Source organism: Melanotaenia boesemani, chromosome 7, assembly GCF_017639745.1.
Source record: "Melanotaenia boesemani isolate fMelBoe1 chromosome 7, fMelBoe1.pri, whole genome shotgun sequence".
Taxonomy (NCBI): Eukaryota; Metazoa; Chordata; class Actinopteri; order Atheriniformes; family Melanotaeniidae; genus Melanotaenia; species Melanotaenia boesemani.
Window position 1 is genome coordinate 34,131,763 of NC_055688.1, and position 26,298 is coordinate 34,158,060.

At 40.0% G+C, this 26,298-nt stretch overlaps 1 protein-coding gene across 1 annotated transcript in view; it reads left to right on the forward strand.

Annotated features, from left to right (window-relative positions):
* gpc3 (glypican 3) overlaps positions 1 to 26,298 on the forward strand; it is a 266,165-nt gene that overhangs the window by 216,287 nt on the left and 23,580 nt on the right. The window contains exon 6 of the mRNA XM_041991058.1: positions 5,983 to 6,094. Coding sequence (XP_041846992.1) covers positions 5,983 to 6,094 — 112 coding nt within the window. The remainder of the gene's footprint in view (positions 1 to 5,982; positions 6,095 to 26,298) is intronic.

Below are 26,298 nucleotides of genomic sequence, written 5' to 3' on the forward strand. Positions count from 1 at the left end.
CACCATATGTCCTAGTCGTCCTCTGAGAACTAAAATATAAATTATATATATGCATTTCAGGAAGAATAAAGTTACAAAATATAGATGGAGTCCTGTTTGGTTTAAGGGACGTCAACATTATCACAGTGTCAGCCATCCATGAACTTAGAGGACCCACATGTCCTTCTGTCACTGCATGAAAGCATCTTTCACTCTGTCCTGTACCTGCTTTATATCATGCTTTCTGTTAAAAACCAAACTAAACTTACACGCATAACTCTACACATCCACATGAAAACTTCACCCCAGTGCCCTCAGAGCATTGATATAGGACATTGTAGTGCAGGAAGGCTTGTTCTGGAAAAAGCCTGATGGCCTCATTCATAGCTGCTGTAAACAACAGGCCCTGCTGAGGATGCCATGGGTTGGTTTTGCTTTGTTGTGTTTTGTGCATTATTGTCCACTTGGTGACGGGGACAATAAAATCTAAAGTCATCCAAGGTGTGACAGCAGAATCTCAGCCCAGCATTAAGTACAACTTAATCACGTGTGGGGAAATTTACACGCTACAGCAGCAAAAAGGTAAGAAAAGAGAACACATCTGATTCAAATTAAATGTTTCTCCTCAACAGCTTGTTGTCAGATGCTACGATTCAGGTGTGCTGCAGCAGGAAACATCTGAAATCTGCACGACAGCAGCCTTTGTGGACCTATTGGGACACACGTTTTATGCAGTTTGAATATAGTTTATTTTTACTTCATACTTAAAATGATAACCTTATTGTGTCATGTGAATTATTGATCACCCAAATAAATAAGTTTTAAGTACAGAGTAGTTTCAACTATCACTAAGCTCTAAAAGTAAAAGTCATTGAATTACCTTTAATTTCATGGTAACAAATAAAAGGAACATTTATTTATTCAACTTTTGCACAAGTCTATGACTCATGTAAGATGAGTATTAACAACTAAAGTTAAGTTATATCTAAATATATGCTATTAGAATTAAAGTTACGTATTACAGTGTGTAAAAGTGCCATCTTTGCTTTTTTACTTTTTTTCAGGTATTTCAGACAGATCTAAATCAAGGTGATTGTTCAAATAAATCATTAAAAATGCCGACCTCTGCACCCGTCTGTATGTTTGGGATCGGAGCTGCGATCCATCAGATGATGTGAACGTGTCAGACTCAGAGTCCGTCTCTTATCTGTTGTTTATTTTGCTGTGGGAGGCAGCGGGCTCAATCAGGCCAGACCTAATAGCATGCTAATTGGTGTTTGATTAAATTAGGTTATCACAAGAGTTTACCCATGTGATCAGTGAGGAACAACACAGAAGTGACTGGATAAAAAATTAAGAGTGGAAAACAACTCAGGCTCAGCAGTGGATGTGTTTAATTATATCCAGGTAAAATTATCTGGCTTGCATTTATCACATGAAACACTAACCTGCCTCTGCTTCTTATCCTCACTCAATCTCCCTTCCCTAATCCTTCCTCCTCGACCCATATTTCCTCTTTTCCTCTGCTAAATTGATCACACATCTTTCCATTATTAATGTGATAATTAGGAGCTGAGAGGGGGTGAGATCATGGCTAATAAGAAGAATAAATAACTGGGGAACTGTAATTTGAGTTTAATGAAAAGTCTGACTTTGTGGAGAGGCTGATGAATGGAGATGTCAGCTACGTGCATGTGTGTCAGTGTGTGTGCTAACACAGTGATGAGAACACAGTATGACCTCATGCTTTGCACACACACACACGTACACACACACACACATATCTTTTCCATCAGGGCTCTTTTACCAACCTTTTCTCTGAAACTCACGTCGCACTCTTTGTTGGTCCTTCATCTCTCCATCAGAGAAGATGACATTTACGCTGCAGCATGACCTCCACCCTCACCATCAATCATCACTGCAGTGCCTGAAAAAAACACACATTGGCAGAGGTCAGTGTAGGTTTTGGCCATTGGATATTTCAGAAGTGAATATTTAAAAAATAAACAAAAATTGTAACAAGCACCAGGTCAGAAAAAGCTTCAACCACTTTCCAATGCGAGATGGCAGACGTGAATCTTCAGTGTAACACAACTGGTGGGCGAGGAGAGAGTGGGGGAAGTGAGGGGAGGGGATCTATTCAGAGTTTATTAGGAAATCTCATTTAAAAGAGGCCATACGGAGCCCATGAGGCAGCGCTCGCAGTCGGTGATGCAGAGTGAATTACAGAGAAAACACGCAAGTGTTTTTTCTGTTGATGAAGAACTTTCTGAGCTTATAATCATCTCTGACTCTGGAGGGGAATATTTGCCTCCTGAGGATGACAGTTGGTAACCTAGCGACAGTGAAAGTGATGCTCCTGATGGAAGTCACAGTGCATCCGTCCATAACAACAACGCTCCTGAAACATCCCATGTGGGAGATGAGAACTCTGAGGCTTTGCCTAACCACAGTCAGGTGTCAGAATTCCAATATTTAGAAGCGTTTCTGGACATGGTCGAAGCCACACGGGTTAAAACGTAGCACGGAAACACCTGTGGGACCAACATAGATCCAAAAAGTGTTATAAATATTGATGACGATTCAGTGTATAGCACCACTTCACAACAATGTCATCTCCAGGCACTTTACAGACAAATCAGCTGGAGCCAATTCATAATCAATAAAATCCTAGTTAAAGAAAACTAACAGAGTGCATCGAATCTTGACTTCGATATAATCCCCCATCCAGAGCTTTACCGTGTAAAGAAAAAACTCTCATTTTAACAGGAAGGAAAAACGTCCGCTGGGTATTTTGGAAACTAAGAATTAATAAAAATTAAACCCCATTTATTTTATATATATATATATATATATATATATATATATATATATATATAGACATACAAATATATATACACATATATACACATATATATGTCATAGTTCATAGTGAAAGTTATTAAATCTAATACATCTGCCAACCGGTAGATGAAATTAGATGAGTAATTTTATCGCATTCATATTCAACATTTTTTTTAAATTGTTTACAGTGAAACAACCAAATAAATTCTCTTCTTTAGTTGTAAATATTCAACTCAAGCCAATGACCAAAACATACACTGACCCGGCAGTAAACTGGTTTATGGTGGCCCTGAGGGACAAAAACTCACAACGCAAATCAAATCAAATGCAAATGGAGAAAAAAAAAACAATTATCACAAAACAAGACGCAAAAGCATTTCTCAACAATCCCAGCCATAAAAAATAAAAACAGAAACATTTCAGGAGACGTAAACACAGCTGAGCTCTAGTAAACAGCAACAACACAGAAAAGAGGACATTTAAAAAGGCAAAAATAAAATGTTTTAGAAAACATTTAAAATATACAAAATAAATAAATAAATAAATAAACTTTTTTTAAATTTATTTTTAAAATGTTTTATTTCCCCTATGGAAGCTTGGAGCTGTAACCCAAATTTAAAAAAGGGACCTTATTACATTATTACGTGATAGTTTTATTGTAAAAAAGTGAAAAGTATCACGTGATTCATCATGATAAGTTTTATTGTAAGAACATGAATGAAAGGAGCCTGTACTGTATGCTGATGTTGCTGCGACCTATACTGGAGCAAAAACATTTTATGGAAAATATTCTCATCAAGCAGAAACATTTCTGTTCGTTTTGCTAAGGACTAATTGTTCTTCTCTGGTTTATTGTTATACTCAGAGAAATGTGAGACAGGTATGAGCAACAGGTGCATCACCTGCCTGCGTGCAGTGTGTGTTTGATTGCTTCTAGTTAAAAACATGAACCAGTGATTACGCCTATGACTGTCTTCTGAAAATAAAAATGAAAATTATTAATTATAAATAAATTGCATGACCATAATGAAATGAGTACATCTCTGCAACCACAAGGTCTATTTGAATACGTCTGTGAAGGGAATGATGCTGCTGTCACTCTGAACCTTCATCAGATTATAGTACAATATGTGAAAATTATCTCTGCAAAGAAGACTGATAAAGTGAAGCAGAACACAATTAGAAAGATTTTAGTACAAACAGTTAAAGAAACATCTCCAAAATGGCCATATTGGCACAATTTGGCACCAGCTGTTGTCAATGTCCTCCAATAGCGGGACCTCAGGTTTTAAAAGGTTAAGGATTTTGGGCTCCATGGGCTTTTATTGACATTATAGTGACAAGAACGGGGTCAGATAACAGAGAATGACCTGCTGAAGAGGTCTCCTGGATGGGATTCAAACCATAGCCAGCTACTATGAAGAGCTGAAACATCTGTTCATGGGGCAGATGCTCAAACAGTTGAGCGTCACCTCGCCCTGCTTTTTGTTTGTTTTTGTGTTTCCTGAAAAATGCTTTCAACTTTATGCTTTCTCCAGCGCTACCATGTTGTTCACCCCAGGGCCTCCATACCACCTTACATAAGGATGCTCATCATATAATTGCTGTAGACGTTCAGGTCCTCTTAAGAGCTTCCTGGCTCTGATAGAGGTGGAGAAACACCTGTAGGAACGTTTCAGAGGCTCCAGCTCCTTTTCTAGATAACATACGTAAGTGTGATCGAAGCAGCATTTCCTCAGTCACGATTAAATACCCTCAAAGCTACAGCAGGAAAAAAGTTACTTCTGCTAATGCTCTCATCAAGGAACATGATTAAAAACTGCTAATTGAAAGGTTAATACACTTAAAACGTGGCTTTTTATTTAAAACATTTAGAGAATGTTTGTCTCCTTTGAAAATATACGTATTAACTGTTTATATAACCTGACTAATTAAATACATGATGAATCCCTTAAGGTGAATGAAAAATGTTGAGCATACACCAGAATGAAAACCAGTGGTGGATTTTTGCAGATGCTGGTCTGCTGTCCCCTCACTGGTGAACGTCCAGGAAACGGACATTGAGACAGTGGACTCTTATAAGTACCTGGGTACTAATAAGATACCTTACTTATAACAGTAAACTGGACTCACAACACAGATGCACTGTACAGGAAGGGTCAGAGCAGGTCTATCTTCTGAGAAGACTGCAGTCTTTTGGAGTGAAGGGGGGCTCCTGAGGACCTTGTATGACTCTGTGATGGCATCAGCCATCCTGTACGGTGTGGTCTGCTGGAGCAGCAGCATCACAGAGAGGGAGAAGCTGGACAAAGTCATCAAAGTCCAGCTCTGTCTGGGCTGTTTTCTGGACTCAGTGCAGGAGGTAGGTGACAAAAGGGTCCTAGTGAACCTGCCCTCCAATCTGGACCATGAGACCCCCCCTGCAGTGGAGATCCTCTGGAGAGGAGCTTCAGCGACAGACTGATCCATCCTCGCTGTGAAGGAGAGATACCTCAGGTCTTTCCTCCCCGCTGCTGTCAGACTTTACAATGAACACATGGAAACTGTGTTTATATATTTATATACATGTTTATGAACATATTTATATACTGTACATAATGTTTATTGTTGTGTGTGTGTTCTTTTTTATATCACCTGTTCTTCTGCTTACTGCACCTGCACTGTTGCAACAAAGCAATTTCCCCACTGAGGGACTAATAAAGGTTTCTTATTCTTCTTAAATAATCTGTTTACAGAAATGAGAATAAAGCCTTTATTGTCATTGCATGTGGTGCTACAACAAAATTAGTGGTACTACTCCTACAAAATGCATAGAGAGAAAAAAAATCAGTAAATTCATATAAAAGAAAAAAAACTAAAAATGGCTGCTAAAATAATGATGAAAATATTAAATAAAGTGCAGCTTTTAGAGTGTAAAGTGTAAAAGATACTGGAACTCTGTGAAAATACTACACCTTTATGTTAATCTCAAGATCTAGTTTTAAATATGAAATAATATAAAGATGCCAAATATCTGTTGTTCATATTAACAAACACTAGATGGCGATAAAAGCCCTGTTTGGAGTCGCTACACAGCTCTTCCACACTGAGCTGTCCACACACACTAAAACACCTTGATAAGAGTCAACAACATAAAAACGGTTCTTCCTTTCCTTTCAGGTTTCCCGGACCGGGCCTGAAACGACTGCTTCCCGGCTCCGAGTCCAAGAGCAACAAGCCCCCTGAGCCGGTCATCAGTCAGATCATCGATAAACTCAAACACATCAACCAGGTGGGCTCTGATGTCTGAGGTTTAGTTTATTTTTGTGCAACTTGTTTTTTTTTTTTTCTTTTCTTGTTCTTCATTGAGCATTGACCTATAAACAAGCTGCTTTTCTGGGTGCATATGTCGGCCTCTCCTCCTCCGAGGTGGACGGGTTTGCCTTCCCATTAGTTCTACCTCTTGGCTCACAATTGGACATTGATTTTGAGGCTGCTGCTGGTCTCGCTCTGCAGCTCCTGGGACATAGAGATGCTCTTTGCTGTGATCTCTCTGTTCTATCATTTATCTTCAAGGTTATGTCAAAACCTTAATTTCTTTTTAAACACAAAATTCTGAATTGGCTTCAGTTTGTGTCTTCTGCAGGAAAAAAAACATATTCACCAACAGACCCCTTTTCAGAGATTTTCCTTGAGATTGAATGATCTTCTAACATTTTTTCCCCACTTCCATTGCCATGGAAACCATCTTCAGAGGAAGCTGCCTGAGTGCAAAGATGTTTGCTGGATCAAATCAGCCCTTGTAGATAGCTGTATCAACCCTCAGATCAGCCAGTGCTTTCTGGTTCTTGGTGGTTGTGCTTGTAGCTGTCAACACCTCCATTCACACACACACGCACACACTTTTGCTGTGCAGCAGAACCGTCTCTGTGGATTACAATCCCTCTGCCCTGCTTAAACAACCTGCAATGAGATCTAAGGACCCTCCTCCGCTCCCCTTTGTCAGCTGGAGGAAACATATAGAGGGCAGCAGGGTGAGACGCTGTAATTTTCTCATTTACTTTTGCTGCATTACCTCATGCATATGTGTTAGATGCTTCCTGCTGACTTCAAAAAGGCCCCATGTATATTCGTCCAAGATCTGGCTCTAAAGGTTTCAAGCAAGTTTTAGCCCCCAAAGCCCCAGGCTAGTTTCTGAAACGTCCACATTAGAAACACCCTGTAATTCAGCCAGTAAAAGCACCACAACCACTGGGGCAAACTGAACGCCTCAGGGCTCTATGCATAAGGGATACCTGGTAGAATCCTGAAATACAATAAATCTGCTTCTTTCTGTCACTCTCCCATGGTGAGATTTGAAAAACCTCCTTCAAAAAATGTAAATTAGAAAATAAATTTAAAAAACATCCTTATACAGACTGTAAAAAAATAAATGTAAAAATGGTAGAAAAATACTGTGTGAAAAAAACAAGAAAAAAACTAATTGTAAAATAACAATAAAATTTCACAATAAACCGATTTATGCATTTACTCTCACACAGTATTGTTTGTATTATTTCAGCTTTTTAATGTTTAATAAATGACGATAGCGTGTATAATATAACAATATAACAATATAATATAACAATATAACAATATAATATAACAATATAACAATATAATATAACAATATAACAATATAATATAACAATATAATATAATATAACAATATAATATAACAATATAATATAATATAACAATATAATATAACAATATAACAATATAATATAATATAACAATATAATAACATAATACAGAAAAGTAGTCTAAAATTACTCTTATTAATTGGTTTTATTATATAATTTTATGAAAGATTCTTCTATTAAGTCAACATGTTAGATAATAAAATAATATCACCAATAACTCTAAAATATACTTTATTAATCACTTGGACCAGTGGGATGCCTGGCTTACTGGTGCCCAGGTGGTAGTTAAAAGTTAAGTACCTTGCTCAAGGGCCCACAGTCCACTTACTTAAACCTCTTCAGCCTCTAGGCCAACAATATATTATATAAGTACACCTAATTTACTACAACATAAATAAAGTTAAAGTAAAGTAATAGTATTTACAAGATTAAACTTAAAGTTGGTAGTTTAACCACTTTCTTTTAAGATATTTTATTCTTCTTATGTGAGATTTAATTATATTTCCTTTTAAAAGAGGAAATTGTGTGTATTTTCACAGTTAGTGTTTCCATGTTATAACATATAAATTTACAGTCTATTGTTCTAATCTTATTGGTATTGTCCCATACTTACAATATAGGAAAAAAAAGAAAATAAACAGACAAAACTGTTTTACATATCATTTTTTTACAGCGCTGTAAGAATGAGTCGACGTTGATCCGACTGAACCTTTCAGTCTAGCAAATATGTTGGAACAGAAATATAAAGCAATGAATGTACGTCCACTCTGGTCAAAATTATTTGGAAACCTTAGACAGACGTAACATGGGGGCCTTTAAGGCAAAACAGTCCCGAGATAGTTTCAGTCTAAATACATTAGTCTTTTTTTCTTTTTTATATTTTTCAGGTCATCCTTTCTGTCTGTTACGAAGACATCTTTCTCACCAGAGTATTTCTGGAGGTCCAGTTGTGGAAAATTTTGAACATCTGGTTATCCTGATTGTCAAAAGCATTTTATTCTGTCCCAGAAAATGTCTGTAAATGTCATTAATAATCACTCATTTTGCAGAAGATACATACAAAAGCAATCATGTGAAAACTTAACCTAAATGGTGTGTTCTGCCGACTCCAGCTGTTTCCTGCTTTTTCTGACTTCTTTTTTCTGTTTTGCAATCTTGCCCAGCACCATAAAAACAGTAATAATTAGAAAAAAATTGACAAAACACGGCCTAATTTATAATAAACCAGAATCACCCTATAATCTTAAAACCACTGGACATAAGAGGGCACTCTCTAATGTAATAACCTTCTCAAAACTTCCTGCATCAACAGGGGACGAACTGTTGCATGCGTGTGATTACAGGCGGGGGCTGCTGCAGTGGAGACTGTTTACCATGAGGATCAGGTTCCTGATAGGCTTTTAATAAGATTCAGCAAGAAAATGCAGTTTGGTGAAATGACTAAGATCATTGTGTTACAGGCTTTCAGACAATCCCATGGAAACATGAGCTCATTCAAATCAAATGTTCTTAGTAACCCAATTCTCATTTCTAATTGGCTCCTGCTGCCGTGATGACGTGGTGTACCTTTGCACATTTATGGAGGTTCTGTTTTTAAAGCTTTTAATCTCATGACTGACGCTCTGATTCGAGCGTATTTCTTCTTTAAGCCTAACTTCCTGTAGGATCCCGACATCAGTGGGCTGGATTAACATCTGACGAAGGAATGGTTGCACTTGACTGCATATTTCATGCACACTGAAACTGTTTGTGGTTCTTATCTGTGCCATTTTATAGATAAAGCTAATGTTTTTAAAGCCAATCATCATTATTCCAGGCTACATAGAAACAGTATGAGTTAACATATGAAATCTCTTTGGTTTTGTTGCTGTTTGCCCTTTACAGCCTTAGTTTTTGTAGTTGAAAGTCTTTTTGAAGCTTGTTTGCATGCTAACAGACCAGGTTAGCTATTGCTAGCAACACCAGCTGGTAGCGACTCTTTGTAAGTTTTTTTTTGTTTTGTTTTGTTTTTAATCCACATTCAAGTTACAGTAGCAATATGTTTACAGATGAATACTTGATGGTGCTGCATGGGACTTTTTAATGAGACAGAAATTGACAGTACTGAGAAACCATGTATTACTACAGCTGCCACCACTTTAAATGCACATGGAAGCCATGTTGGATTTTCTGAGTTCTCATAAATCTGACTCAGTGGAGGACACAAATGAAAATTTCTTGCTTGAAACTCAGAAATTTAGGCTTGAAATTAATAGAAACTTGGCAATAACTGTTATTGTTTAGCAGTTAAAATATTTAACATTTTTACTGTTATTTATTATGCTAATCATCTGTTATAAGTACACAAGTTGCATCAACAACAAGCGGCAACTGTGGTAAAATGTGAAGTCTGTGTAGAAGTACAAAAAAATCCAGTTCACCCCTCATCCACTAGGGGCTCCAAAACAGAGCAAATCCCCATAGACTCCCATGTTAAAAAGACCAACTTCACAGCAGAAATAAACATGTTTAAAGCCTGGTACAAAAATCATTTTAGGATTAAAAGGTCAAGTTTACCTTCATGACAACGGAATTTTTTTCTTACTCAACCATTTGGATGTTATTTAATCTTAAAATTCGGCATAATTAGGGTCGTGTTCTTTTGATTGACAGGTATCCAATATCTGCAGCAAGAAGGGAGAGTGCAGCACAACAGCGTTTTTTAGCCGGCTAACAGCTCGCCTTTAGCCCGGCTACCTCCGATAGCTGGTTAGCTACTGTTAGCTACGGGTTAGCTTGGTTAGCTCTTAGCTACAGGCAGCCTGGAGTTTGATGGTTGTCAGTCATCCACCCCCACCTTCACAGTCCCCCTCTCAGCTCCACTTCTTTGCCTATTTTAGGATTTTCCGTGAATGTTGACACATGTGACGCTACCAAGATGGCGACAGTGGGAACGACCCAATGAGCTTCAATTCAGCTCTTCAGAAACTTACGGGTGACATCACGGAGGCTCCGTCCATCCATCTGATAGACTGATTATAGATAATATGAAATTAACATGACATATTGGTCATTCAGTCACCAATTCCTGCTTTCTCTGAGGGCGTCTTCTTGTATGCACTCACCCTGAATTCTGCCTTTAGAGTAAAACTTGGAAACTAAGGCTATGTCCACATGGCACTGAAGCTGATTCAGGTGTGAAAACGGTGGCGAAGACTAGGAGAAAAACTTCAACATCCCCACGACACCGCTGTAGTACATACTACAAGGCTGTGGGGGCGCTAAAGAGTAAGTACAGCAGAACGACGCATGCGCAGATAAAGGCTCACTGCGTGTTGCAGGAAGTTCATATCAGAAGCAGAGAAGAGAAGATAGCTGAGGATTCACTGCGAAGCAAAAGAGAAACATTTCTTTGGACTAATGAAGAAGTCGAGCATCTTCTTCAAAAAAATACTTGACTACAAAGCATAAAAAACTTGAGGAAGGGTGGATTGGGAATTGCCATGCGTTCGTCACATTGACGTCATAGCCTTGAGTTGTGCGGCTTTGCTGTCCACACCGTACCGCAGACAGTAGAGGACTCAAACCGATCCACGTTGGTACCTGGCTTCAGACATGGTCGGTTTCATGGAGGCTAATCCCTGGCTTCGTGGGGATGAAAGGGTGGTTGCTAAAATACTTTTGCAGTTTTACTGCAGTCTGGCGTCCTGGGGTCGTCCCCTAACACTGTAGGATGAATCCCTGAAATTATGTTTCAGTCCATTTCTAAATATCATGACCAAGCGTCTTTTTTTACTTTATTTAAGCAGGAAAAAGGACTTGTTGAGATTAAAAATCTCTCATACAAGAATTTCCTGGCCAAGACAGCAGCAGTACAAAGAACAAGAGAAGTTAAACCACTAACGACAAAAACCATGAACTACAATTCCAGGTCCTTTTCCAGGTCGTTCCAGGTAACAGGAGAAGCATGTTTAGCTTTTATACCTGCTCTGATCTGATCTTAGGAACAACTAACAGTAAGAGGTCTGGTGAGATTATTCCTAGTTGGGTTATCTCATGCTAAGTATGCTAGCAGATATGAAGCAGACCCAGGAAACATTTATAGTTGAGAACTTACAGTGACAATGCTTCAGTGAACAAGTCAGGCCAACCAACAAGATTATACAAAGAAAACAATCAGAGCACCACTGTAAAGTGTATTAAAGGCACACAAAAAGCATTTAGAAGAGGCATTCAGATAAATAACATCACCATAAACAAGCACCAACATAAAGCAGCAGCCACATCTGCTGCACGTGAAAGACACATTTTAAATTAGCTTCAAAACTAAAAAACATTTTTATTATGAATATGATTACTCATAAAATCTACAGCATATTTAGTCATAAAATAAACACATTTCTAAGTGGAAGAATTATAGTTGGATTACTGTAATAACTTCACCAAAACACAAGAGTTTGATTTAGGAATCAGATTTCTTTACAAAATAACCTTGTTATTGTCAGATCTTGCATTTAGCTGGAAGATTAGATTACTCTCATCTTCTTTACTTATTTCCTTTTCTCTATCTTTTCCCTTTTCTACCAAATCAGAGCAGTTTTAGCCAAAGTAAAAGTAAATCTGAACAGTTGTGAGCTGAGGTAGAGGCAGAGCATTCCTGACAAGAAGCTACAATGACGGAAGTGGCACTGATTTAAAAAAATGATTATTAAAGCTATTATAATTCACCCTGAGGGCAAAACATGAAGAAATGTGGGAAAATACACAGGAAATCCACTCACAGACGTCACTCAAAATAACAGGAAAAGTGAGAGGATTGTGGCATCTAATAAGTACAGAAAGTAAGAAACTTGATCTGCTAGTAATAAATAAAAAAGCGTCCAGTAGGATGTTTCCTTAGGAGACAAATTTCCACAGGATTCCTCTTTGGACTCAAGTGTTGGAAATTTTCCTCCAATACCAGCTTCAAAACACCAAATGAGGGACTATCTTTGGGTTTTCCGTCCCTCCGGTAGTATTCCACACAACTTGCAGAGTCGACGCCAAAGTGCACATGATGGCCTTGACACATTGTGCTGTTTTTTTCCTCTCATTTGTCACCGGTCTGTGTCTGCCAACAGGAAAAGATGATGTCGCGTGTCACCAGGGAGGCAAAACTTTAAACATGCTTTATATTCCTGCTAAGTGTTTATTGACTGTCCCCAGAATTTCACGGCCCTGTTTGCTCTCAGCTTGCATATTGTAAACATCCTCTGAGGGCACCAGAGAAAGTGATGTTTAGTTAAAAGCAGTTTTACAAGGTCTCCGCCTTCCTCCCAGTTGAAAGACCACCAGCTCTGGACGAAGCCAGCCTAAAAGCAAACTAACTAATTAACCATCTGATGTGAGAGAGGAGGCCACAGCTCACAGATAATTACTTTCATCTGCCCTGGTTGTATTCAGTGTGTGTGTGAGGACAGGCCAGGACTGAGATAACATGTGTAGTCTTCCTGGAAGTGGAGCTGCAGAATGCCATGCTGATTAGCAGCTGCCGTATTTTAGTCTCATGATGTTGGATCCTCTTGTACAGTGTGTTCATTGCTGCAGGCTGAGCTGCGTCTACATTATTGTGCTTTATATGAGCTCAGCTATACATTCAGGACTTGGGTCACTCTCACAGCTCTTAACGGATCCTCTGAGGCTCCTTTATCCTGCACACGTTTTCCATTTGAATAAGCGTTATTCACCTTTTGGCTGAAACAGGGAACATAATCAATGGTTCTCCTAGCTTGTACTGACCCACATTCAAGCCACAATCCAGCTCCAGACCACAGTATGTGAGGCTGTCATAAAACACAGGGGCTACACTCTGAACAGCGAAGGAAACATGGGACCCCTCCAAAAGAATCTACTCCCTTCTAACTTTAATCCCCCTGATGTTCATTCCTGCGCTCCTAAGTGCTCCGTGACGATGGCCCTGTAAAACGCAGCTACGCAACGGAAATGTGTCATTTCTCACGTTGTCAGTGTTGATCAGAGAATCAGTATATACAGAGACAGTCTGGCAGGGAGACCCTTGCCTTTGTGCCTCTGTGAAGCTAAACTAAACACTATGAGGGCAAAAAAACGGGGGGAAAAAAAGAGTCGGAGCCGGTCGCCTCAGCTTGTAAAACAACGTTTCTCACGCTTGAAGCAGTTGATGTCATGACTGAGCCTCAGCCAAGCTTATAGAGAGCTGCACATTATAAATGGATGGAGAGAAATGGCTTTCTCCTTTCGTTAATGCCTCTTCTCTTGGAATCTTTAAACACTGCAGGGCTGCGAGGAGCTGCTGTGGACGCCTCTCTGCAACAAAATGTTGTTGCCCACAGGCCATCTCCCACATGGCCACAGGAATCCATGTAACAAATTCCTGTGTGAGGTCCTGTCTGTGTGCTGTGACTTGTATATGTGAATGTTGAAGCCGATAGAGACAAGGTTAACTATCCTCGACTTTCGAGTCAGTTGGAGGTTACAGCTCTCTGCCAGACTGAGCGAACGTGACTCTGCATCCATGCTTTGATTTTCATCTGAAGTGGCCATGAGAGTTCCTGTGTGTGGAGTCAGCATGCTTGAATTAGAACAGATTATTTTGAAGATGTTTTCTTGTTCCGATGGGATTCGTTTGTTTTTCTGAACATCTGTCTAACTTCCCAGAGTATCAGGTTTCTCCTGCAAGCAACTAATCTGGCATGAGATGGTTGAGCTAGTGGCAAAATGGAGCAATTATGTGATTGGGTTTTGATTACAGAGTGTTTCGTTTGTCAGATGAGTTTGCCATTTGGAGGGTCAGGCCTCGTGGCTTTATTCTGTCAGCCCCGTCTTGGAGAGCTCCAATGATATGACTTACATCTTTCTTTCAGCAGAGTAGCAAACATCTTCAAACATCGAGCCAGAAATTCTACTTTTACTCATTCCAATCGCTCAGCTTTTACTTCCATCGTTCTTTATCTCAGCATGTTTGACGCCTCTCTTTCCATCTCCCCAGCTGTGCTGAGTTGTGTGTGACAGACTCCAGCACAGTCGCCCTTCCCGCCTCGCCTAAACCTCCCTCCCCTCGCCCACCCTTCTCCTCGCAGCTTCCCAGACTAATTGAAGCCAGAACCTGGGAAAATCCAGCAGGTAGGACAGGAATCCGGGGTGGAAAATAAACCAGATCTTGAGCGCCACAAATTCCATCACGCAGTCTAACTTCCTCCAAGCCGCCAGGGCCCGAGCAGCATGCGCCCAACACCTCGTGCACGCTCACACAGAACGCAGACCCATATATATACAGACACACACACACACACATATATATAAATCATGCATACTTAATCTACGTCAGTTTTTCATGCACACACTTGCAGCAATCCATCTTTTTGTTCACACGGGACTATAACTAAAGCAGATTCATTTTACAGCTCATATACAGCAGTGATATATAGGCAGACAAATGGCTTTTAAATAAAGCCACTATTCATCTGCTCATATACAGTTGTAGAAATAAATACTGCAAGCTGCTTATTCTTGTTACAGTAGAGACAAAGTGGAAGCTGCTGGGTGATCAGACCGGCATGCGGTCACCTTTTCCTTCAGGGTGTGCTTACAATCAGACTAATGGACACCATGGGTGTCAAACCAGGCCTGCTGTTTTGTAAACTTACACTTGCTAACCTAGTCATTATGTTCGCTCCAGTCAAAGAGACTTACCTCCGTTTGATGTTATTTACTGAGCGTTTTTGAAGCGGTATTTTATACACCCCCTCAGGGCCTCCGTCCTCCAGCACTCATTTTTATGCGTGTAAAGTATGACTGAGGAGGAAGAGGAGATGCTGCTGCCCCATTTGAGCAGGGGATAAGTTATGAGGGTGCTTTAAATGAAGTGTGACACCTGGTGTAAACCTCTGAGGTGCCGCAGGGTATGTGTACAGTTGCCCCCACCTTCTTGTTAGAGCAACACGAGTTATCCTTTTGTTATTCTGAGACTTCTGACTTCAAGATAAGTTAATGAGGTGAGGAGCTATGGGAAGTTATGGTTCTTTGACTTTAGAAATCCAACTTACGGACAGCCTTCCACCCCCCTTCTCTCTCTTCTTCGTCTACATACTCACACACCCCTTCTCCCCTGCTGACTGGGAGGTCAGGCAGAGCATGTGAGGGCCCTTTTCCTCCCAATTAGGCTGACTGCTAATGAGGCCCAACCATCCCTTGTACTGCTACCATCCATTCCTCTTTACCTCCGTACCTCTACCTCTCACTCCTTCCTTACCCCATCCACCATCAATCCTGAGGCTCACGCTGGGCTAACCTGGCTCTCTCTCTCTCTCTCTCTCTTGCTCTCTCTGTCTCTCTCTCTCTCTCTGTCTTTGCTCTCTCCGCCCATTTGCTCCCACACTACTGCCACCCCTCTGAGTGTAATTATCACGCAGCCGGCTTATAAAAACCCTGCAGCTCAAGCCAGAAGCTCGTCTTGCTTACCAGGAATCCCAGCAAGGGTCAGTTTTATTTGAACCCGTGATCGAGGCGATCTTCTTCCGTGTCGCTGTCAGGGAGCAGAAATACAAACAGCTGAGTCTTCCTGCTGCTGCTGCTCAGATCGGATCCACACATCCCAGACTTGTTATCACTGAGCACAGTCATGTGTTGCTGTACAACAGGATCCCTCCCCTGTAGAGGTCAGGGGTCACACTTCCTGTTTCCTGTCTCCGCTAGGTCACGAGAGGGTCTCCCCGTGAGGGTCAGGGACCTCCTCTGTTCCTGCCCTGCCTTTTGTTTGGGACTGTGGTGCTTGTAGGGGCTCAGTTGAGGCTCCTCTCTGAACCTGACAGAGTTCACTGGCCCCCCCCCAAACACACACACACACACACACACACATGTTCCCTGCTTTTCTTCCTGTCAAACACCTCAGTTTTTGTAGTTCGCGGTAGGGTTGTTCAATATGTTGACTTTGGCTACAAGCAATCACAAAAACATTGATACAAAACAAAAAAGTATTAATAAAATCATTTAGCCATATTAGCTCTGCTATTTTGCTTTGTGTTCAGAATGACACACACACACTTCTGCTGCTTTAGAAGGCTAATCTGGGCAAATTCCACAAGTACATCCTCCACTATTACTGCAGGGCAACAACATATTCAGCGAGTTTTCAAACACTCCATCAACTCTTTTTAAATAAGCGACACATCTGAAAATTGGAAAGAAATCTTGTGATCAGTTAGAAAACTGAATGGTACTTGTAATTGTAAACTAACTGCATTAACTTGCTTTCGTGGTCATTCTCGACTGAATTTATTCTGGTAGTTCCCATTTATGGAGACGTGTGCTGCTGTAGGCTCCTCCCCCATCCCAAAGCACTTCCAGGGTCCTCGCAGGCCAGAGGTGTCCACTCTGCTCTGCACCCAGGCTGAAAATGAGGGTGCAGTTTGGTCCACTTTACACGAAATCTGGTCCACTTCCATGGATAGTCTGGTTGGTCTGAAGTTGATTAAACTCTCATTTGCACTCGTTTGAAACCAGGAGTCTTGGTTTACTTGCAGGTGAATCCTGGTGCAGTTCGCTGATACTATGAAAGCAAACAAACCATCCAGTGAACCAGAGAGGAAGTGACCTAGTAAGCATTGAATGCAACATGTCCAATAACTCGCTGCCTCTTCTACTTCTCATACTGGACAAATGTAACTAAAACCACTGTAACTTTTACACCAAAGTAAAAACAGAAACTCCAAGATTCCATAAAATTTATCTTTCCCCATTGTTGTCTTGTGGCGAACAAGTAATTTTCTGTCCTGGCCAATCAACAAGCAGGATTTTCTTCTTATTTCCTCTTGATCATTGGTTGTTTTAGGGATTATCGCCCGCTAGCGAACAGTTGTTGTGGTTTGATCCGTTTCAGTAGAGTGGAATATGAAAGCAAATAAAACTAAACAAAAGTGTGAAATTTTTCCGACTTTCCCACTCTATCGAACCAAGTCCCCCTCAGCTGATCCATTCGTGGCTTAAAGTCAGATATTAAAGTCTATGTAAACTGCTGAAATAAAAATGTTAAACATTTTCATATTTTAATGCAACATATAAATTAAAAACTAAAGGAGACTACATATAAGATTTTAAAAAGTAAGAAAGAAAAAGAGAATAAACAAAACCCCTAAAGCAGGCATGGTGCTTCCCTGGGTGATTGTCCTCCCTCGGTGCAGCGACTAATCGCGTTAATAATCATGATTTCAGTGTTCACCCAAAATAATCATGATTATGATTTTTCTAGCAGCCATAATTTGTAGTAATTCTTACAAGTTTGTGCTCTCCCCAGCATCCTCAGTTTTATCTGTCTCCAGCTAGGAGAGCAGCCGGTTCTCCCTGCTGGTCCACTGAAGCTTGAGCAAGCACAGGCCTCTCCACCCTCTATTATCCGCCTTCCCTACCGAGCGTCTGCCGACTCCCGCAAGGTGTGATCATGGGACACGCAGCGACCGTCTGCTGATGGTGAAATAGAGGGTTTCTTAGCAACACATGACTTTGGAAACCACGGCGATAACGTGTAAAGCAGATGAGTAGCAGACAAAAAGAGATTGTTTGATGGGTGTAATCTGATTTTGCAACCAGAGGCTTGTGCAGGAAGGGGACTTTTTAAACTATTAAACCCCAAACAGACAATCAGGCACATTCACAGACATAAGTCAAGATTTTCATTTGGTTAGCCTCAAAAAAAGATTGAAAATTGCTGTCATACCAGATATATTACATATGTTAACCCTCTGCATTCATGGGCTGCCTTGATCTGAAGCGACTGCATTGGATTACAACGTTTCATTCTCCCAGAAGAAGTACAACAATTTATTTATTATGTAAGAGGAAGGCTTAAGAGTTTTCATTTAGCCTGAAAGCTTATATACCAGAGTTACAAAGTCCCTGCCAGCAATGTCTAAACAGCCACTCAGCACTCCGTCCAAACTAGAGAAATCTGGAAATAAACTTATGAGCTTAGTCAGAAAGGTGGAGTGGACACACGCCCAGTTTAATGCAGGACTGGAGTTCAGCTTTTTTCTGGGTCCTTTGTTTCCGACTGGAATGAACATCAGGAAATTAATCTTGTCTGCATTAACTGTCTGAGGCTGGGCTCCCGTTGCGTGACTTTCTCCAACACGGACAGAGGAGGGCGAGAGGGCGAAGGGGAGAAAAAAACAAGAGGCAGAGACAAGTATGAGACAGCACCTCTCCCCCTCCTCCTGTGTAGATTTCAGATTCAATAAAAGTTGAGTAAGGGGTGGAGGAGAGCGGGTGGGAAAGCAGGGCAGGCTGTGCCGACCCGAACGCCAAGCAGCTTTCCATGACTCACTGTGCAGAAAGCGCCTCCTGTCATTCCTCTGTCTATCTCCATCTCTCCCGTGATGCGCCTCGCTCATTTCCACTCGCATGCCTTTTTCTCTCCAGGCTACAAACAGGGACATCTGCCAGCACCATCCCAACACAGGCGCTCGGAGGACATGTGGGGATTAGCTGGAAGGAAAGTCCATTTCCTTCATTTATCATGAAAAATAGTCTGTGCTGAAAAGCAGCGTGTTTGTCTAACGCTGTGACCCAAGCATTCGCTGATTTAAAACATCACAATGCAGCTGTTTTAAACCAGGAGCTGGAAACCACATTAGTATTAGTCTCTTATGGGATCAGATAATTGTCTTAAAAAACTGATCATCCTCTTGTTGTCTAAATTAAAGGTTAATTGAGTTTATTACAACATGGGCCTCATTTTCCAAGATCTGGGCGCCATTTCTTTTGATAATATCACCAAGGTGCTCACCAAGAAGCTTTTTAAACATTGTTGAGAGGGATTATAATGGGGAGAGACATGCACACAATCAGACACTTAAAGATGTAGTAAACCAAAACACGGGTTAGTCATTTGTAAGAGAAACAAAAGGAGGACTCACTGGTGCAGCTTTGACCTGCTGTATTTATGGTGCTGTTTATTTGGTAGATTTTCTGTGTAATTAAGTGTTATTACCAAGACTTTAACTATGTTTGCAAGTCCAAATAAAGAGGTTTGGATTATTCAAACTGTCTGTCTTTCTGCCTTGATAGTAAAGAAACTGCAGGAAATGTGTAAGTGATGTTAAATCAGGTATGGAGCATTTTTAGCATAAGAATGAGGTGCACATGTTCTTCTCAGAGATCCAAATCACTGGAATCAGAACATTAAAAGATTTAAAGGTTTGTAAAAACAACAACAACTAATCTTTCAGTGCCAAACACATAAACATTATATCGGGTATTTTAACATCTGGTTCAGATGTCCTCTGTCCTCCAGGTTTTTGATGTTTCCCTTCTCCAACACACCTGAATCAGATGATCAATGGATCCAATAACTCAGCTCTGATCGATGACCCATTAATTTAAATCAGGTTTGTTGATGCAGGGAAACATCTCTATATTTTATATTTAATTAAATTAATTTATTTAGGAGACAATGCATATTAATGGACATAAAAATGTAAATATGCCAGAATTAGCCAGAGGCTACTTTCCATCTGTAGTCCCTGGCAGATCAAGGAAATATAAAAAACAATAATGACAGAGAATTAAAAACAAAAATCATCTACACAATCCAACACTGGAGACATAAGACATAAGAATAGTCATTGGTGGTTACATGTCAGGTTCCTCTTTCACCAACATTTAACTTTTGTTTTATATATTTTGCATGTGGCCCAGTCTCTAATATGAGTGGGATGCTGTTCCTGATTTCACTTCCTTTATCTAATAGCACCTGTTGACTGAATGCTGTACTACACAGTCGTCTCTAATAGAGGCTGTGGTTATTTTACAGCTTATACTGGATTTAAACTTGATGAATACGTTTAAGTATGGGGAGAGAATCCATGCTAAATCAAAGCTAATCTAAAGCTGCAGGACGGTGGCTCTATATGGTGCCTCTGTATTATTGAGCAAGCAGAGGGACTTTCTGAGTGCAGACACATGATTTTTGGAAGCACATCAGTTTAATTTAGAGCAGAAAATATGTTTGTGCAGAGAATAACTTACTCTGAGAAAGCAATAATTAATTATGTGCATGCTAAATGGATGTCAGTGTTTGCTCCTATCTGTGTAGATGTACGATGATACAGCTTTTTTACTCATCTTCTTCCTCATTGTCTGCTCTCTGCTACCTGAGCCTGTGCTCTCAGTGGACCATCTGATCAGTTCTGTCAACACACTCGCTCAACTCGCTGCAGCAGAAAAAAACATCCCACAATTCCAGCCAATCACAGGCTAGGACAGAGTCATCCTAGTTGGCTGCTTTGCTGCATCATGGTAACGCTGGAAAAGATGATTTCTGGGTCATGAGAATTTGTTCATTTTAAACTTCATCACGTTACATGACTGGAAAGATTCCACAGAGATATATTGTTAAAAAAAGTCTGAGATGCACTAAAACCAGACCTTCCAGAAGGAAAGAGGGAATTTCTTGGGCCTGTTTTTTAGTTCTCATTTCCAGTTTTTGATGTATTTCATTAAAAGCTGTCAAATAGCATCACATTTCATGGACTCTGTGACACGTCTCTAGTTTAAAATGTATGATTTTTATAATCCTTACTGCAGGGGATGAGAGATCTTCACATATAAACTATATGAACCTCCGGGCTAACAAAGTACTGAAAGCTAACATATTACATTTATGATTATTCAAGTGTTTCTCCTGCAGTGTAACTCCAAATTAAGTAGTAAGAGGAGACTGATCTACAGGTTCGCTCTCAAAAAAAGTTGAGCGAACTTAAAAAAGTAAGGCAACCAGCTTGGAAGCTTTTTTAAGGTAACTAGGTTGTGTGAACCTAAATTAAACAGGTAAATTAAAGTTTAACAAAGTTAGGATAGTTATTTATGTCAACTCATGTTAAGTTGAAAACACCTCTGAAGTAAATTAGTTTTAAGTTTGTCCGACTTAATATACCAACTATGATTTACCCACTTAATGTAGGTTCGCACAACACACAGCTTTTTGTTAAGTTTACTAAAAAATCCAGATGGTTGCCTTACTTTTTTAGGCTTTCACTATTCATTCTTTATTTGGGAAGTCTGTATTCCATCCATCTTTTTGCTATACTTGCTTATTCCAGTGCAGGGAAATGGGGGTGGTGGAGCCTATCCCAACAGCTACTAGATGAGAGGAAGAATCCTGGACAGGTCACCAGTCCATCACCCATCCATCACAGGGAGACAAACAACCCCTCATAATTTCTCTAAGGGAAAATTTAGAGTCAACAATTAACCTTTTGGACTGTGAGAGGAAGCTAGAGTACCTGGAGAAACCCACGCATGCACATGCTAACTCCACGCAGAAAGCCCAGCTCGAACCCTCTGCCCCAGCCGAGAATCAAACCAGGAACTTTCTGGCTGTGAGGCAACGTCAACCACCACGTCACCGTGCAGCCCAGCAAGTCTGTATTAAAGACTTCAAAGACCCCTCAAAAATCATCTTATTTAATAAGAACAATGAAACATTCCCTTTCAACATTTTACACACTGAAGTTACAAGAAAAGACCCATAACCTAAAAGCGGTGATTCTCATGATCAGCTGTTGCTTTATGTTCCATATGCTGCAGCTTCTGCTTGGAAAATGCTGCAGAAAACTAGAAACTAACTGAGTTAACTGCATGGAGTACTTTTAAATCCAAACTGGGAATTCGTGAGACTGACTCCACAACATGCACTCGTTTTTCATAGTTCGCTTGTAAATGTAATTTTCTCATTTTAGTTGTCTTTTGTGTGTTTTAACTGGGTAACTCATTTTTGTTTTTGTTGCTTCATATCTCGGACCAGGACTCATTTGTAAAAGAGGTTCTTAATGTCAATGAGATTTTTTTTCCTTGTTAAAAAGATTTTAAAATAAAGAAAAGTCAAAATATCCATGACCAGTAACGAGAATATACTTATTTATATAAACCATACACTCTAATACACTCAAATATACACTACTGTATCATGTGTGTGAGTGAACATTTATTTGGTACTATCCCACCAACATGTACTATCGTGGTAAGATGAGACTATTCCCTTGAACAACCATTTTATTTGCATTTATGAAGGTACAAATCATTATCTAATGTTGCTAAACTAAAGAATTCCCTTTCACTGCACAAGTGATTTGTAGACTTGACATTTTGAGTCAGTTTAGCTTTTTTAAACATTGTTTTCTCACCAAACTTGTACAGAAATATTGAAATAGTACATTTGTAGTTTGGGTTTTACAGTGTTTTTTCATTGTTAGAGAAAGAAGAAACATGGATTGCCAGACGTGTTGTAACTTGGACTTTGTCATGTTCTCCACACCTGTCCTTTGATTCCAGTCTATTCTGAAAACATCCAAAAATGCAATTAACACATTTTTGCCAAAAACAAAGTACTTAAAATCTGACAAGAAATTCTGCTAAATGCCGACCCATTTATGTCCTATACTGATCCAGTTATCCCAGTCCCTTTTAATACCATGCATTTGCTGAAACTAAAAAAAAGTCATCATCATAAAATCTAAGTATGAGTTCTTCTTCCCCGATGATTACCTCACCCATCAAACATACTTTAGCTGCCACATGCCTGCCACGCCAGCTGAGGCTGAGACATGAATGCCACCCAGCCTCTCAGCAAGCTCTCATCTGTTAATACGGGGGCAGACATGACAATTATGATGTTCTGCAAACACAACGCAGATGCCTCTCAGCTGACTGGAGAGTTATTATATATAACTGTATGCTGTTGCTCTCAAAAACACCCCAAGATTGGCTTATAATTACTGACTCTTGATCCAATCAGGAATGGATCTGATCTTGATAAAAAACAGATCTTAAGCCACAAATCATCACTAGTGAACGCACACCTTTACAGCGAGCTGGTGACTACACAGCATGATGAACATTTTCAAAGCACCTACAACTATAAGCAATACCTTTCACATTACACATGATTGTGATCCCCTGCGATTAGAGCAGCTTTAAAGTTGCATGACACAGAAACCCTAAGAATCAGACCAAGTTTTCATCACTATGTTATCTGAAAACAGCATGTGATGACTGTGTGCATTTTAAGCCTTCAACTCAGAGCAATTATGGAAGCCATCAACATCAGATGGGGAAACTGTTGCTTTTGTCATGAGAGCATGGTGAGCCGTCTGTTTGGGAGCTAAAGTTTGTAGATTAGATTTGTAGACAAGATGAGTCGAGGCATTGATAGAAACATTGAGAGCAGCAGATTCCGTCTGGGCCGAGTCATGCAGGCTTGTCCAGACAAGTCGTGTGCACGGAGAGGAGGACGTAACGCAGGCCCTGATCTCAATCCCAGATACTGACTAGAGGCCCCTTTTTGTCTGCACACTTCCAGCCGGTTTCAGAGCTCCGGCAACATCTACATTCATTTCACTTTGACTGATCAGCTATTTTAAACCAGCTTCTGTAAAAAGCAAGACAGTTTTATTTTGATGGGTGCCAATGCAGCAACTGCCTGTTGAGATAATACATACATGTAGTAAGGGGGCAGCCATGTTACAAAGAGGGTGTAGCTGTGTAGCTGGTTGCTGTGGTGACAGAGCAGGTTCTAATAAGTGTAAGAGAGGAGCAGCACACATACACAGACAGACAGCTACATAAAATACAGCTATGTGTTTGTAGGTGTTTGTCAGACACTTAAAATTGAGACAGAAATGGGAGATTAACCCTTAAAACTCTGCTACATTGCTGGCACCTCTAAGCTCTACTACTAATATTACAAACAATTTCTCAGGAATGGTGGTGTGTAACTCTGTGGGGTGAGTTGTGATGGATAGATTACTTGTTAGATGATGGATAGAAGTTTTCTAGGCATTTATATCACGTCCAGGATGTTTACAATCCAGCTGCAAAATGTAGTGTTTATTCAGAGATTCTATATAGTACATCCTTGATAACATGATAATTTATCACATTTTCTGTATTAAAAAAAAAGATAGATGCTATCAGTACTATGTTGCTAAGAAATGTCTATTTTGAATTGTGAAACCTCTTCCTGTCAAACTTTCGACCAATCAGAGAGCTTAAATTGACATTAATGCTCAATCAGTGAGTATAAAGTTCTATGTGTGTCTGTAAGAAGAAAAATAATGCTTCTCTATGGCTGGAATAAAGCCAAGAAGACGTTTCTGATGCACGGTGGTGACAAAGATGAGCTAAGCTGGAGTTGGTTTTGTGAGGATAGCAGGTAAATAGTAGCAGAAATAACTGGAAATAGCAACAAACAAACAAACAAACAAACAAAAAAACAGCTGGAGGAAAAAGTGGAAACATGGAAATAGTTTCTGTTGTGTGTTTGTTTCAATAACAATATTTTTTCTCCTGAAAGCCAAGACTTGCGAGAATGATGTGCAGATGAGAAAAGGCTTGGTCACTGTTGATCTGTGTGTTATTTCTTTGTAATAAATTCTGCTTTCTTCTTCTGGTCGACCTTTATGCTGCTATATCTATGCATACATTCATTTTACATCATTTGAGCCTCATGATTTGACAGCTGAGGCTGTCCTGAAAAAATAATGTCTGGATGTTGACTGTGATTTAAAGGGTTGAGCTTCTTCATGCATTTTAACTTAAAAAACAAAAACAAAAAAAAAACAAAGCGAACTAAAAATTGGGCTAAAAATGGCTTGGAGTTTTAATAGTTAATAATGTGGCATAAGTGCACAAGCAACGACCTAATGCTTACAGCATTGGTACCCATAATAATCACAGCTAATCGCCAGTGAGAGCAGGTTGATTTCTGTCGTGCAGGTCAACCAGTGGCTAAGCTGCAGCTGTTGAATGTGACCCTGTGTGAGGTTCATGTGTTTGCAGGCAGTGTCAGACTTGCGGTTTCTGTGTCTCTGTCTGGGCTGGCCGGCGCTGAGCAATCTGCCACATGTTTGGGCTTTGTGTGCAGCTTTTGAGTCCATGTTTCCTCAGCGTGACTTGTGCTTTTGTGTTAAAAGGAGGTAAACCCTGTGGCCTGTGGGATGCTGATTACATGTTCTGTGTGTCCAGCCACCTGTCCAAGCCAGTTCCCAATGCAACTTTTCAAATGCAAAAAGCCAGAGTTGGGAAGAGGGAGAGTGCCAGATTTCTTCCCTTAATGCAGAAAAAATATATATTTATTTGTGTCCTCGATGTTTCCTTTTTTTATTTTTTATTGCAGAAGATTCCAGTTAAGAGCTGCTTGATGTTTTTCCCTCTTGCGGTAAATGTTTAGCCTCTTGGCAGATCCCGCAGTGGTTCAACCATGCCAAAGCGCAGTGTCACTTTTGAAACAAACACACATCCCACTCCTCCTTCCTACCACAGCTGGAGCAGAGGCAGACAGCCAGCGGGCAGAAGCCACAGCACCCTGCCGCAGAGGCTGAGGGATCACTGACCTGCCACCTCCCTTGTGGAGATGAGCACGACTCATTTAGGCCACAAGAAATGTCTTTTTTTATTATTCTCAAACACTCATATGTTCATATGCTTGTTTTTATAGGTTGTATGTCCATGAACCTACTTCACTCTCGTGTGTGTGAAACCCGAATGATACTTTATCTTGAATTATGGGTTTTAATGGAAATTAATACATATTCCTGAAAGATAAAAACAAATTCTGATGGCGACATTGAAGTGGCCCAGGTCAAAGATTTCTCTTATCACATGTGATGGACGCCAGTTCATAGTGACTCCACAATAACTGTAGTTCTTCCCTGACTTTTATTGTCAAAAGCATTCATATCTTACACTTTAATATTATTATTTAGCTACTTTACTTTAGTAAAATATCATATTTTTTCCATTCAGATTATAAACCTTGTGTTCA